The sequence below is a fragment of the Henckelia pumila genome, chromosome 4 (genome assembly GCF_033568475.1).
Source record: "Henckelia pumila isolate YLH828 chromosome 4, ASM3356847v2, whole genome shotgun sequence".
In the NCBI taxonomy this organism is placed as follows: domain Eukaryota; kingdom Viridiplantae; phylum Streptophyta; class Magnoliopsida; order Lamiales; family Gesneriaceae; genus Henckelia; species Henckelia pumila.
Window position 1 is genome coordinate 141,364,701 of NC_133123.1, and position 16,667 is coordinate 141,381,367.

The 16,667-nt window shown below is 30.1% G+C and overlaps 1 protein-coding gene across 2 annotated transcripts; it reads left to right on the forward strand.

Annotated features, from left to right (window-relative positions):
- Positions 1 to 1,485: 1,485 nt before the first annotated feature.
- On the forward strand, positions 1,486 to 3,329 carry LOC140866476 (uncharacterized protein At1g01500-like). Of its 2 annotated transcripts, XM_073271471.1 has the most exons (3): positions 1,486 to 1,836; positions 1,969 to 2,593; positions 2,947 to 3,329. In XM_073271471.1, the coding sequence occupies exons 2-3, from the start codon at positions 1,979 to 1,981 to the stop codon at positions 3,181 to 3,183; spliced, it is 852 nt and encodes a 283-aa protein (XP_073127572.1). In that variant the 5' UTR covers positions 1,486 to 1,836; positions 1,969 to 1,978; the 3' UTR covers positions 3,184 to 3,329. The 2 variants fall into 2 exon arrangements, with proteins under 2 accessions (XP_073127572.1, XP_073127571.1); XM_073271470.1 differs by having other exon boundaries at positions 1,486 to 2,593.
- The last annotated feature ends 13,338 nt before the right edge of the window (positions 3,330 to 16,667 follow it).

The window sequence follows — 16,667 nt, forward strand, 5'->3', positions numbered from 1 at the left end:
CTACCAGACCGAACCCAAGATAAAATTCCGACATCATCAAAACTATATTGTTTTCATTTTGTTCAGATTATTTCTAGCATCAATTCATCTTTTTTAAGGATTAATATTGGAGACGCTGAGACAAAAATTTGACAAGATAAATTAAATATATACAAAGAATATTCGAGAAGTATTTCTGCAAAATGACTCTTTATTTGTTCCCATTTTCAGTTAAGAGGTGTTTTTTTTCTTAACTCGAGTCTTCGTTCTAAAATCTGAACCTGATCATAAGCTATAAGTCATCAAAAGATACACCTAAAATTATAAAGTAACTTTTGGACTAACATTTTTGAGCGGAATATAAGAAAGTCAATAGATAAAAAGCGAGATATGTAGATAAATTCTTTCTTTCTTATCTTACTTTAATTTTCTTATATTGGCGATGTGAATATTCTTTCTATTATACAATTTTGATTACCTCGATATAGCCAGGAAGAATACCAGTACAATATGCTTACTTAAAAAAAATTATACCATTCAAAATTTATTTATATAGCCCTGTCACAAATTTAATTATATAGCTAATTCGAAGATTTGGATATGCACGTACATAAATTCTATAATAAAAACCAGTTTATTACTCGGTACTTAGAGTCGTTTGACTAAATCTGCAATAAAATTTGAAATATTTTGATAAAATTAAACAATCGACCATAAAATTGAGGGGGAAATATCATTTGAGACATATATTTTACTTGTTTTCTCTTTTAATTCTATAACTAATCAAATTTGAGCAATATTAGTCCGCTAATCTTTGGTTTTTGACAATTTTGGTCTGATTTTAATTGAATTATTTAATTTCAATCGAAAATTTCTAACTAGGCTGTAAAATCCGATCACATGACATCACATTTGGTCATTTTGTCCTATTTTTTGAGTTATTCATCCTATTTTTTAAAAAAATTATTTTTTATAATTTAGAATAGAAGTGGTTGGATTTTAGTTGACATTTCACTATATTATTTCCTTTCAAATTGAAAAATCCTCAGATTTGTTGACATACCATTGAATTTTACAACCTAATTAGTGATTTCCAGTTAAAATTGGTCATTATGGTAAAAATTGGACCAAATAGCAAAAAAAAATTTAGAAACAAATTTCCAAATTTGATTAATTACATAACTAAAGAGGAAACATGTAAAATTAAAGGACGTAAATGATATATTTTTTTCCCTAGACTAGAATTGAGCCACTAATCCAAATGGCCGGTGATAAGATCAAATCTTTCTTGGTTAATCTAAGGTGTTTGGTTGACATTCTTTCACAGAATATACAAATGATACTGTTTAGATATTTATTGAATTCATAAAATATAGCCCACAGTTGACGCAAACCGTGGGCTCCGACCACCCACAGGCCACAAGCTAAACTATGGTTTCCGTAGTTGGATTTGGCACTTTCAACTTCCACTCCACATCCCAATAACTCAAACCACACACCATTTTGACTGAATTCATTTTATGTTGGCCGTGGCTTTTCTTATATTATGTAATCAACTTTCATTGTAATTACAAGACACCAATCATTCAACCTCGTTGTATATGCAAAGCCTCTCTGCCCAGATTATGTTATTGGTCGAGAAAAGAGTTTCAAGATTTAATTTTGATGGGCTATATTCATATGATTGGATATCCCTTTAGGCCAACTCTTCATTGCAGCTGAAAAAATACCCACCAATTGTTTATTTTACTAATTGATATATATAATTCAAGAAAAGAGCGACCTGAACTGAATTTGAGCTTCGAAAAGGTCACGAGTTTCTGGGATTCCGTTTCTTCCTTGTGTTCTACAAAACAGGTGTGATTTAATTTTCTTTGCCCAATAAAATCCTTCTTTTTTGGCTTCTTCGTTTCTGTTCTTCATTTTTCTTGGTCACTGCTGCAAAATAAGCTACTGAAATATGGGAAATTGTTACTACGAATCGAACAGAAATGGTAAAATGAGTGATATAGCCATAGGCCGACACATTGATTTACACATAAGAGTGTTTTACGTCAGAATCAGCAGGTTTATTGTGGATGGCACGACCCCAGAATGTCTCATACTCAACCTCATCCCTCTAAGTCGAGACACAATTCTTAAGGTAAATGGAACAGCTTGTTCCCTAGAACGGGAGGGAATCTCTTGTGTCCTTCGACGGGACAGAGTAGACAAGAAATCGGAGGAGGTCACATTTGTGGGCACAGATATTATCACATTAACCGACAACGTAAAATTTGAAGTAGTACTCGATAAAGATGACCTTTTGATCACGGGGGTTTTGGATTTGTCGAGTTCAAATGGCTCCAAGAATTGGAGCATCGACTGTGAACCCGTAATTCGTTTCGGTGACGCATTCTTGAAGGGGAGACGATTTAAGGATTCGGGATACACAATACCTGCACTCGAAGTTTGTGTGGCTGGTTGTTTTTTGGGATCTCCCGTTATATTAACCAAAACCTTGCCACTTAACCGCAAAAGACATGGAAAAATCGGTGTGTTGAATACCATTCCGGAGTATGATGCCTCTGATCATCAATCCCATGAAGACGTTGTACGAGGTTGTGATTTGCAGGTAGTATTTTCATCATACGTAGCCAGTTGATACATGTTTTTGAGTAATATTTTGCGCAAATATTTGGGCAGAAAATTTTGTAAAGGAAAAACTCGAAATCACTTGTTTTTTTAGGGTAATGCTACGTGTATATAGAGTCTTATACATTGGGTTACATATTATACTTAAAATTACATGATTATCCTTGCACTTTATTTGAAAAAATCTTTCAAAAATGCATGTAGGATAATCATGTAATTTTAAGTCTCATGTGTAACCCAACGTGTAAGACTCTGTGTACACGTAGCATTACCCTTTTTTTAAATAGTCCAATGTTGTGAGTAAACATCTAATGAGAGGTTTTGCATGTTCAGATTACAGATTACATAAATTACAAACGAGAAAGTGAAGAAGATTTTGCGGATTTGTACTGGAGTGCAATGGAAATTAATAAAGAGGGCGAAGAGTGGGAGCTTTCCCGGTTCAACGCTGGGGTTCGAGTGGGAGTTGGATTAGGCCTCAGCATTTGCCTTGGTGTTGGAGTCAGTGTCGGTTTGTTGGTTCGGACCTACCAAATCACCACCCGAACCCTTAAAAGAGGGCTTCTTTAGTTTGTTTATGCACTACATAAAAATATACTGTGGCCCCTCCATGTATGAACGAACTGTTGGCCCATACAGTAGTCAAACATTTATTTATATTAGAAAATTGCACATGTACTACAATTTTATTTGATTGATATCGAAATTAATTATCATATTCTATTTTAAATTGATTAGCTTTTTTAATTAAGTGTTATATTTGAGATCAATTTCAAAATTCGGTCACAATGATGCGATTTTTAATTAGCTATTGATGTGAGAACATTATGTATTTAATATTTTTTTCTTTTGCGATCGATTTGTGATCTCTAATCGATGTTTTTCTTGTGGAGCATTACATGCTTTATACATTGAGTTTAATTTATTTTTTTAACTAACGAATTTAAAGCAATAACTAATGTTATATGTTTGTCGAGAAACGTAAAAAAAAAACATTGATTTTTTGTTATAACCCGTAGGATTAAGCGCTTTACTTTTTACTAAAAGCTATAGTTGGTGATATTAATTGTGCAACTCAAATCTTTTTAAACTACACAACAACTCAAACGCTATGTTTCGATTGTTCTACCTAGCAATGAGATAATTATTGCACCAAATAATCTTCTTCTCAATATTATGCTTGCAATCAATGTTAATCGAAGGCATGACATTGACTTTGATATCAATTGTATGAGCGAATGGTTATCATTTTTCCAAAAAATATAGTCAATGGTAACAGTACTACTCAAATATTTTAAATTATGTTGTAGCTCAAACATCATGTTTCGATTGTTCTACTCAGTATGGATAATTATTGCAGTTCAACATAAGCAATATATGTTAAATGATAATTTTACTTCTATTTATTTGTAAGTTAAAACAGTAATTTATTTGAGAGAAAATAAATTTTTTGGTTCATTAACTTGTCACATTTTGAGTTTTAGTCACTTGGTTTGTCAAAATTTAGTTTTTGTACACTACATTTTTAATTTTCGACTATTCTTAGTCCAATTGCTGACAATTTTCGATGTCACGTCATCATTATTATGACATGCCAGCATTTTCTGATGCAAAATAAGCATTTTCCAATGTCAAGCCAATAATTAGGCCAAAATAGTTGAAAATTAAAATTTAGCGTACAAAAAACAAACATTGAAAAAAACAAACTTTGAAAACTAAGTTAAAACCTAAAATTAAGAAGTTAGTGAAAAAAAATTTTACTTTATTCAAAAATTTTATTCGGAGATAAAATTTGATCGTATAAAGATAAAGATTATCTAAAGCACATATTATTTTTACGTCTGATAAAACATATTTTCCACATGACTTGCTTTGACTCTCGACTATCTTGCCTATGCATAATACATTCAAAATTCTCTTATGTATATTTTTTAGCCCATTGAACAACTTTGTTTGGTTGGTTTTGAAGATCAAATCTAAAATACATTAAATAATGATTTAGTATATAATATAAACAATGTCCTAACAAAAATATAATACAAAAATAGATTTTTCTAATATAAACTCTCAAGTTAAATTATTAACGAATTTGTTGGGTTTTGGAACACAATAAATCTTGATTTTGATGATAACAAAATTTGTTATTGTGTTTCTAACATATTTACTCTAAGTGTGAAGTTGATAACTCAAGATAGAAGCCAAAACTCAAAGTTAGCAAAACTGAATCTTTGGAAAGCTCTACTGTTTTGATGATATCTCAGAGATCAAAGATGCAAATTATTATCCGCTAAAACAACTTCAAAGAAAATTCAATTTGGAACATATTGTATTTCACGTCATTTGAGCAAAAAAACGAATGTTATTTTGGTCAAACTGACGTCGTAATACCAAACTGAATTGCATCAATTTAGCAGAAAATACACCATCGGTTTACCTCAATCAGTTCTGGTATTTTGGCCACATATTTCAGCTCGATTATCAGAATGGAATGATTCACCCTGAGTTGAAAAGATAAGACAATGATCTACAAATCATATTCACAAGTCAAAGACTGAATCAGATCCTAAAAAGACGCTAAACTGCGTTGAAGTTACTAGTTCGGAACAGAAATGCAGAATTTTTGGAACAGTCTGGTGTATTAAGCATAACTTTTGCATATGAACTCCGAATTGAGTGATTCTTGATTCTGTGGAAATCTAAGAGAAAGGAATACAACTTTCATTTTTATCACTTTGCCCAGAAGTCAACGAATCAAGAGATATAGCATTAAACTGATCGTATGCACTCAACTGATTTTGTATTCAACCGAATATTGAGCAGCTCTGGTATTTCAAGAATAACTTTTGCATATGAAATCCGAATCTTATGGAGTTGGAAAGTTAAGATCAAGGAATATAACTTTTGTATTCATCACTTTGCCCGGATATCAACGGATCATGCAAAACGACATCCAGTTTAGCAATTCAGTTTACCTCACTAAACTGCTACGAAACAAAAGCTTGCTCAACTATTGCGAAATTGAGTTTTCTCAACTGCTACAGCACCCAAACTACTCTAAGTTCAGTTTCGCACCAAAGTTCAGTTAAAAAAAGATCAGTTTCGCTTAAGATCAGTTTAGTGGAATTCAGCATAACACCAGAAAAAGTACAAAAACAGTACAAAAGTATTTTTAACGGCTCTATTTCTGTGTCTAACGACTATATCACTCTTGAAACCTATAAATACAACATCTTGGAGTTAAAACACAAGCTTTTGAAGGAAATTCAAAGCATGAACAGCCTACTTGAAGAAATCAGCTAGTTGAGAGCAAAGCCCAAGGTGTGAAGAACACATCTGAATTCTTGAGCGTGAAAAGTCAATTTCTTCACACTCAACTCACTCACATATAAAAGATAGATGTATTTCATAGATTAGTTGAGTGAGAGTCTTTACACAAAGACGTTAAAGATTGTGATTTTAGTCTTGGCATAAAGACGTAAAACTATATGCGAATTGTGAGGATGCGACCTACAATCGAGTGTTAGCTAGAGTTCTAAGATAGGCAGTGAGTAAGTCCTAGTCTTGGAGTGGGTTTGTGCAAATGTGTTGTATAAATCAAAGTCTTCTAGTGATATCCTTCCGAGAAGGAAAAAAGGGTGACATGGGAGTTGTTGAAATCTTCGAACATCCATAAACAAATCCGGGTCTATTTATCGCAGTTATTTTACTTATGCTACTGATTTTTAAGATGCATTGTTGAAGCATTTTATGTGTTCTTCATAGCATCCAAAGTGTTTGAGAAAATACTTCAACTAAACCGTTTTAATCATTTCAACTTGCATCCTTTTAAAATGATTTACAAAATGTTAAATTAGTTTCTACGAAAGATTATTGAAAATATTTGAGCTGCACCATTACCATCAGCTATAGTTTTTGGTAAAACGGCATGCGTTCGGTCCTACAGTTTTATAGTCCTAATTCCTAAAAAATGGAATACCAGAAATTTTAGTTAGTTACCAAATTAAAATAAATAAATAAAAATTGATTGAATAAAATAGAGGAATACATTTTTTATATAAGTGAAATACAATCTGAATTTATGATATGATTCTACTTCTTTTGAACCAGGTGATTAAAGCAAATGACTCGATTTAAATTTTTGTTTTCTAAAAGTTTAATAATAAAAATATTATGTTATTTATAGATAAATACTTTAAGATAAATTTCAACTAATAAAACTTTTATTTTAGGATATGAATTAAATATTAGCAATTAATTTCACCTAGAAAAATAAATAATTAGACACAAATAAAATATTAATTGAACAATACTACAAGATGACATAAAAAACCTTGAAAAACCTTGAAAAGGAAAAAAAATTAATTATTAAAAGAAATAAAATGAGGACAAAAATATAAATTCATTACTAAATAATCAAAATATTATGTTAAAAATTTTAGAAACCTAAAACCATAGCGATAAATATAAATATTGAATGTAAGTTCACAAAATTTATAAATTTCTTAGATTTATAGACAAAGACTTTAAGATAACTTTCAACTAATAAAACTTTCATTTTAGGACATGAATTAAATATTAGCGATTAATTTTACCTAGAATAATAAATAATTAGATACAAATTAAATATTCATTGAACAACAGTACAAAATAACATAAAAAACCTCAAAATCCTTTAAAATGAAAAAAAATAATTATTAAATAAAATGAGGAAAAAATTATAAATTCATCATGATATGAATTAAATATAAACAATTAATTTGACCTAGAATAAATAATTAGACACAAATTAAATACGTATTGAATAAAACTACAAAATGACATAAAAACCTCAAAAAACCTTAAAAATGACAAAAAATTAATTATTAAAAGAAATAAAATGAGGACAAAAATGTAAATTCATAACTAAAATGCCATTTTTTTTAGATATATAGATATATAGACTAGTAGCAAGCACGTACATTACACGTAGATAACGAACGTGCTAGAATAAAAATGATCGTAATTGTTTTTGAAGAAATAATTATCGTTATTTTGCAACTGAATATATACATATAATTTATTTAATTTCTTATTGAATAACAATATTGATTCATAATTATCTATGACTACAAATAACCTTGATTTTCAATGTTTTCATTCTTGATTTTCACCGGATTCATTTCTTTTCATCGGTTTTTTTTTTCTACTTCCTTTGGTCAAATTCAACAATGCTTTCATCATATATCGAGGTTTAATCTTTGTCATCATTGAATTTAATGTTGATTGTTCACTTTATTTGAGTTTGTTTTCCCACGTTGTCTTCTTCTTTTGTTTATATGATTATTGTTAAAGCGACATATTTTTCTCTTTTTTATTTTATCCTTATTCTAAGAGTCATTTGATCATTTCACAGTTTTTTTTCACTGTTGATTTGATATGATTAAAATTAGGAAAAAACTACAATTTTGGTCATGTATATATTTTAAAAGTGTTTTTCTTAAAAACTTAATTAGGTCTTAATTTGATTGATTTATATTTTACACGAAAGTATAGAAATAATAAATAGTAGGTGCACAAAATTTTAATTTTTTATTTGAAATAATACATGATATAATTTTTTTAAGAAATTAGTTAATTGAAGAGTCACATAAATAAATAATTGAAAAAAAAACACATTAATTATGTAGTAATTAAAAAGAATAGTTATGTAAATTTAAAAATAAACTCACATATTTATATATGTAAGTAATAAGTAATATAATAGAATAGATAATAGATTTATACTCTACACGAAAGTATGGAAATAATAAATAGTAGGTGCACAAAATTTTAATTTCTTATTTGAAAAGTGCATGATATATTTTAATCAGTCAAATAATTAATATCCATTAGAAAATGTATATTTCAACCATGAAGGGAGAACTATATTTTTTGTCTTGTTATTTGCATTTTTTTTATTTTTGATCTTGTTAATGATGAAATTTTATTTTTAGTCTTGTAACTTGAATGTTTTTTTTTAATTTTGGTCATGTTATGATTTATTTTCATTTGTAGTCTTGTACTTGTATATTGTTTCTATTTTTTATCTTTTAACTTGTATGTTATTTTTATTTTTGATCTTTTTTTATCGTATTCTATCATGTACTGTGGTCATAAAATTTCAAATTTATATTAACAGAACCAAAAATGAAAAAAATAAAAATAAAAAATAATACAAGTTATAAGATTAAAAATACAAATTGACTATTAACAGAAAGACTAGAAATATATTTCGCCCACCAATAAAATACAAGTATACAATTACATTTCATAATCGGATCTATGACTCTATTTGGCACACGAATGAGGTCAATTGACCAACTTACCAAGTGATGATATATTTGATATGCCAAAATATTTATTTATATTATATTTATCAATTATCAATTACTATATATTTTAAATATTTACTTTGATATAATAGAGTAATAGACTAGCTAGAAAGAAAAGTTATGTTTGAAATTTACGATAGAACGTGAATTTGAAATCTTCTTTTTCTTTTCTTTCCTTTATTTTTTTTGTCTTTTTTTAAAATTGATTAGTGAGAAGGACGCAGTGTTTGGAAGAGTTTTTAAAAAACACTTCTCAAATTTTTTTTCACAAAATTTTAAAACTTTGTTAAACCTTGTAAAAAAATGTTGTAATGTGCTTTTCTAAAGGGGTAAATTATAAATTCATACACAAACCTATTTTCATCTTACATTTTAATACATAACCCATTAAAACTTATTTTCTACTCCTTGGAGAGAGAAAATTTTGTTTAAAAATACCAATTCTACCCTTATCTATTAAAAATCCTAATAAATCACTAAAAAAAAAAGGTGAGATAATGGATACTAAAAACAAAACAAATCCAAATAGTATTTGTATAAAAATTCAAATTAAAATCAAAGAACATAAACAATATCACATACATGCTTATGTTGATACAGGAGCAAGTATGTGTCTAGCAAGTAAACACATACTCCCAACTCATTATTGGAAGAAATACGACAAAAGATTAAAAGTTCGAATAGGAGATGGATCAATAATCATGCTTAATACAGTAGCAAAAAAATTAAAAATAGAAATAGAAGAAACAAAATTTGTAATACACATTATATATCAAATAGAATCAGGAATGTATATTATAATAGGAAATAACTTTTTAAGAGAATATATTCCCTTTACACAATTTGAAAATTACATAACTTTAAACAAAGGATCATCAATGATTTATATTCCTAAAATAAGAACAGCATTTCGTGTAGGAAATTAAGGATTTACAAAGAATTTTCATAAACGAAATACAAATCCAATAGAACTAAAAATAGAAAATATTTTAACAATTAATCATGAAAAATAAATCATGAAGAAATTTCATGATATTTGTTCTGAAAATCCTCATGACAAAATTAAGAAAAGAAAACAATTCATTTCTTCAATAAAACTTAAAGACCCTAATATCACAATCCGTGAAGCACCAAGAAGATGCAACATGGATGATGTAAAAATATTCGAAAAAGAGGTTCAAGAATTACTAAAACTTAATATAATCATCCCAAGCAAGAGTCCACACTCTTTACCAACCTTTTATGTCAGTAAGAAAGACACTGATAAGAAAAGAATGATAATTGATTATCGAAAAATGAATAATGCAACAATTATGGATGGATATTACATCCCAAAAAAGAATGATTTACTATCTTATATAGGAGGAATGAAATATTTCTCCAGTTTAGATTGTAAATCAGGATTCTGGCAAATTCAGCTAGAATCATAAACACAATTACTTACATCATTCAGTTGTCCAAAAGGACAGTATCAATGGACTGTATTACCTTTCGAACTTAAACAAGCACCAAGTATCTTTCAAAGATATATGGATGAATCTTTTAAATCATATGTAGATTTTTGTTGTGTTTATATAGATGACTTATTAATTTATTCAAAAACACTAGATCAACATTATAAAGACCTCATGACAGTATTAGATATTTGTCATAAAAATGGAATTATACTTTCTGAAAAGAAAGCACAATTGTTTAAAACAAAAATAAATTATTTAGGATTACAAATAGAAGATGGAAAACATTGTTTACAACAACATATACTTAAGAAAATTCACGATTTTTCTAGTAAAATCAAGGATAAAGATCAATTAAGAAGATTTTTATGATTATTAACTTATTCTGAAAATTACATTAAGAAACTTGCAGAAATCAGAAAACCTCTTCAGGTAAAACTTAAACAAGACTACAAGTGGAAATGGTCTAAAGAAGATACTAATTATATAGATACTATTAAAAAAAAATAATTAGTAATCTTCCTGAGTTATATTTTCCTTCCAATAAAGATATAATAATAATTGAAACAGACGCTTCAGATGAATACTGGGGAGCATGTTTAAAAGCTTATACATGAGAAAGAAATTTAGAAGAACTTACTAAAACAGCTACTAGAAATAATGAAGAATTATGCAATTATACATCAGGAACTTTTCAAGATGCACAATTAAATTATCATTCAAATGAAAAAGAATTATTAGCTTTAATATTCACAATTAGGACTTATGAAATTTATCTTATTCCTAAACCATTTTTAGTAAGAACAGATAATATGCATTTAACATATTTCAAGACAAGGAAAATATCAAGAAATGCAGGGAGAATTGCAGCAAGGCTAATTAGATGGCAATTGGAATTGAACCATTATCAGTTCGAGATCCAACATGTCAAAGGAATGGATAATTAATTACGTACCCTACGCATTAACTAGAGAACTTCATCCAAATTATACTATCCGTAGTAACGGAATAACAAAAGAGATCCTAAGTGATCCAGAAAATGACTACGAGTCATCCGAACATGCCTTAGAAAATATGGAGAATATAAATTGATGAAATGATATTTATATTCAGAGACATGAATTATTTTATGACTTTCAGTCATCCGAACATGCTTCAGAAAGCATGGGAAATATAAATTGATGAAAATGAGATTTATATTCAGAAACATGAATTACTCTATGAGTAAAGACAATCAATCTCATTTATGAAGATTGATTCAATTCTTGCAAAAGAATTTCATAAATGCAATGATACGCATAATAAAACTATCTGAGTTACACTTGTTAGAAACTAATGTGTGGGGGGGGGGGGGGGGGGATATTTAGATTCTATTGACAACTTTAACAATTTAAAGCGATTATGCAAATACGCAAGCGGAGATTTAAAGCAATCAAAAATAAATGCGTAAAAGAAATAAAGCGATAAATGAGATAGGATATGTTTATGGAAGTTCGACGATAAATCGTCTACATCTCCCCTTCTTGGTTAAGATCGATTAACCAAGGATTCACTAGCACTTCAACTTCTTGGCCTTGATGGCTCCAAGGATAGCCGTAAAACTTGACACGATCACTGCGCCGATACAACTCGATACTCTTGGCCTTAAGTGCTCCAAAGATAGCCTCAACACAAACACTTGGCTTCACACTCAAGTGCTTACAATGATAGCACAACACACTTGGCTTCACACTCAAGTATTTACAACAATAGCACAACCAACTCACAAACTATTTTTACAAACACTCTCAAATATATCACACAAACACTTTGATAGTGAGAAATTGCTTGCAAAGGAGAGAAGAGATGAGTTGGGATGTCTCCAAATGAACTTGGATGGCCTCTATTTATAGTTGGCAAAGATTTGAATCTGATTTGAGTGTTTGGAGCGTGTGTTAAGAAGTCAAGGAGTAACAAAAAGTGTTCGGCATCGCTGCCTACTTTTTCCCAGCACTGAGCGGATTTTGTGGAAAAATCATATCTTCCAATCTAACCGTTGGATTGATCTGAAATTTGAACTGAAGATTTAAAACATCTGGATATTAATTCTGAACAGTGAAGATTTGATTTTAACGAGTCAAACATTTCCAGTAATTTTCGGAAGTCACTTCATCAAGTTTTCGAACTTGTTCTGTGCAACAAATTTGAAAAATTCATATCTCCATATCCATCCGTTGGATTGATCTGAATTTTGGACAAAGGTTGTAAAACATCCTAAATTTAAATCTGATCAGTGGAGATTTTATTTGGATGCCTCAAACAATCCCAGTTAATTTCTGAAGTTGAATCTTTATCATTTGCTTCATGTTCTGCAGAAATAGGTACTGTGCAACCTTTGTGGAAAAATCATATCTCCATATCTAGCCGTTGGATTGATATGAAATTTTGATATAAGTTTTAAAACATCCTGATATTGATTTTGATTGGTGAAGATCTGATTTGGATGTCTCAAGCATGTCCAGTAATTTTCAGAAGTTGATTCTTCATCCTTCACTTCAAGTTCTGCAGAAATAGGTACTGCACAACTTTTGTGGAAAAATCATAACTTCATATCTAGCCGTTGGATTGCTCTCAAATTTGGACAGCACATGTAAAACTTCCTCATCACGATTATGAGCGGTGAAGATCGGATTTCAATGCCTAGGAAATTTCCAGTAATTTTCGGAAGTTGCTGCTCCATACTTTGGCTTCTTCTTGTCTTTTTCTTCATATATCTTAACAATGTTTCATCCATTCAATGAGCAATACAAGACTTTATAAATACATGTATAGCTTCAAAATAACTTCCAAAAATTTAATCATCAATAAATCTAATCTGTAAAATCTCACCTTAAATGGTTAGTAACAATTAACCGAGTTTTGTAATCATCAAAACATAATATTATGAGATTTGTTAATGCATTAAAAACATTAATCTCATAACACGAGATTTGTATGCGTCTAAGGCGTAACAATCTCCCCGTTTTTTATGATCACAAAACTTGGTTAAATAGGAAAAATAAATGTACAATATTAAATAAATAATTTAAATTTGCACAATATAATTGCATGAATAAAACTCCCCCTAAATTAAACAATTAGCTAAGAACAGAATTAAAAATTTGTTTATCAAATAACCAATTTTATTCTCCATGCATTTAACCGAACTAACTCTCCCCCTTAGTTAAAGTATTTAACCAAACTAATTCTCCCCCTTTTTGTGATAATCAAAAAGACTGGAAAAAGTAAATGCAAAACATGATAATTGAATATAATTTCTAAAATGCAACACATAAATTTCACATAAAATGTGAGCTTTATAACTTTGAATAAATACAATTAATTTGTATTATCCAAAATTAAGTTGCTCGAATTTTATATTAAGCTCCCCCTTAATATGACATTAAATTTATTTATGTCCACAAGTGATTACAACTCAATCATGTCAAGTTCACCACGCAAACGAATAAAAGTATTTTCATCTAGTGGTTTTGTAAAAATATCAACAATTTGATTTGACGTGTCAACATATTGAAGTTCAACTTCATTTCGTTCGATGTGGTCACGAATAAAATGATGACGAATGTCAATATGTTTGGTGCGCGAATGTTGAATTGGATTCTTTGTAAGACATATGACGCTAGTGTTATCACAAAAAATAGGGATTTTAGAAAAAGAGACGCCATAGTCGAGCAATTGATGCTTCATCCAAAGAATTTGCGCACAACAACTACCAGCAGCCATATATTCGGCTTCGGTTGTTGATAACGCAACACAATTTTGCTTTTTCGAAAACCAAGAAACTAAACAGTTTCCTAAAAAGAAACAAGTTCCACTAGTGCTTTTTCTGTCCACCTTATATCCACCAAAGTCGGCATCACAATATGCTTTTAAATCAAATAAAGAATTTTTCGAATACCACAAGCCGAGATTTGGAGTATTTGAAAGATATTTGAAAATGCGTTTTAAGGCGAACAAATGTGATTCCTTTGGACATGATTGAAATCGTGCACACAAGCAAACACTAAACATAATGTCCGGTCTACTAGCAGTAGCATAAAGTAAGGAGCCAATCATACTACGAAAGGAAGATTGATCTACAGATTTACCATTTTCATCCTTGTCGAGTCTGATTGCTGTGCTCATTGATGTAGATGATGATTTTGTGTTCTCCATCTCAAACTTCTTTAGAATCTCCTTGATGTATTTGCTTTGGTTCACAAAGAACCCATCCTTGCACTGTTTGATTTGCAATCCGAGGAAATAGTTAAGTTCCCCCATCATGCTCATCTCAAAGTGTTCCTGCATAAGCTTGGAGAAATCTTGACAAAGAGTTTCGTTAGTAGAACCAAATATTATGTCATCAACATAAATTTGCACAATCAATAAGTCATCTTTAGCATGTTTGGTAAACAACGTAATATCAATCTTTCCTCTTGAAAAACCATTTGAAAGAAGGAAAGTTGATAACTTTTCATACCAAGCTCGAGGAGCTTGTTTCAAACCATATAATGCTTTGTTTAGTCTATACACATGATCAGGCAATAATGCATCAACAAAGCCATCAGGTTGCTCAATGTAAACTTCCTCTTTCAATTCACCATTGAGAAATGCACTTTTGACATCCATTTGAAATAACTTAAAATTTCTAGAGCAAACAAAAGCAAGTAGCATGCGAATAGATTCTAGTCTAGCAACAGGCGCATAAGTTTCATCATAATCTATGTCTTCTTCTTGACTATATCCTTTTGCTACAAGTCTAGCTTTATTTCTAGTGATAGTACCATGCTCATCAAGTTTATTTCTAAAGACCCATTTAGTACCAATAATAGATCTATCATGTGGCCTAGGAACAAGATTCCAAACTTCATTGCGCTTAAACTCATTCAATTAATCTTGCATAGCAATAATCCAGAAATCATCTAATAAAGCATCATCAATACACTTAGGTTCAACATGTGAAACAAAAGCAAGATGATTGCAAATATTATTAAGAGAAGAACGAGTGGCTACTCCCTTCGAAGGACTTCCAGTGATAAGATCCATAGGATGATCTTTGTGAAGCGTCCAATCCTTCGGAAGTGGTGTTTTCTCAACAGAAACATCTATATCATTTAGACTTGAGGAACCCATCTCTTCTTCGAGTAATTCTACATCATCGTTAGTATTACGAGGAACTATAGACATAGATTCATCAAATATTACATGCATTGATTCTTCAACAAGTAAAGTGCGTTTATTAAATACTCTAAAAGTCTTACTTGTAGTAGAATATCCAAGAAAAATACCTTTGTCGGATTTGGCATCAAATTTGCCAAGATTGTCCTTACCGTTATTATGAATATAGCATTTGGAACCGAAAGCTCGAAAGTATGAAATGTTAGGCTTTCTCCCTCTCCATAATTCATATGGAGTTTTCTTGAGAATTGGCCTTATTGATACACGATTGATAATGTAACAAGCAGTGTTCATTGCTTCAGCCCAAAAATATTTTGGTAGAGAATGCTCACATATCATGGTCCTTGCAATCTCCACAAGTGTCCTATTTTTCCTTTCAACGACCCCGTTTTGTTGAGAAGTCCTAGGACAAGAAAAATTGTAACCGATGCCTTTCTCTTCACAAAAGTTTGAAAAATTCTCATTTTGAAATTCAGTTTCGTGGTCACTACGGATCTGTTTTATTGAAAGATTTTTCTCATTCTCAATACGTTTGACAAAAGTTTTAAAATAATCAAAGGCATCATTTTTGTGGGCTAAAAACAATGTCCACGTGTAACGTGAGAAATCATCCACAATGACAAATGCATAAAGCTTCCCTACTAGGCTAGCGTTCCTCAAGGGACCACATAGATCTAGGTGAAGAAGTTCAAGGGGCATAGAAGTAGATACAAAATTTTTGCTTTTAAAAGATTTTCTTGTATGTTTGCCAAGTTGACACGCATCACAAACAGAATCTAATTTTAAATTGAGTTTTGGCATACCAACAACTAAATCAAGTTTAAAAAGTTTTTCTATAGTACTAGGACCAACATGACCTAGTCGTCTATGCCAAAAAATGTTGTTATCAACATTCAAGGATACAAGGCTTTTAATATTTGATAAAGATAAATTATTTAAAGAAAACTTGTATATATTTTCACTTCTATATCCTTTGAAATTTATGAATTTGTCAGATGTGAGTGATATAGTGCAGTGTTGGGGAGTGAATTTGACTTCATAACCTCTATCGCAC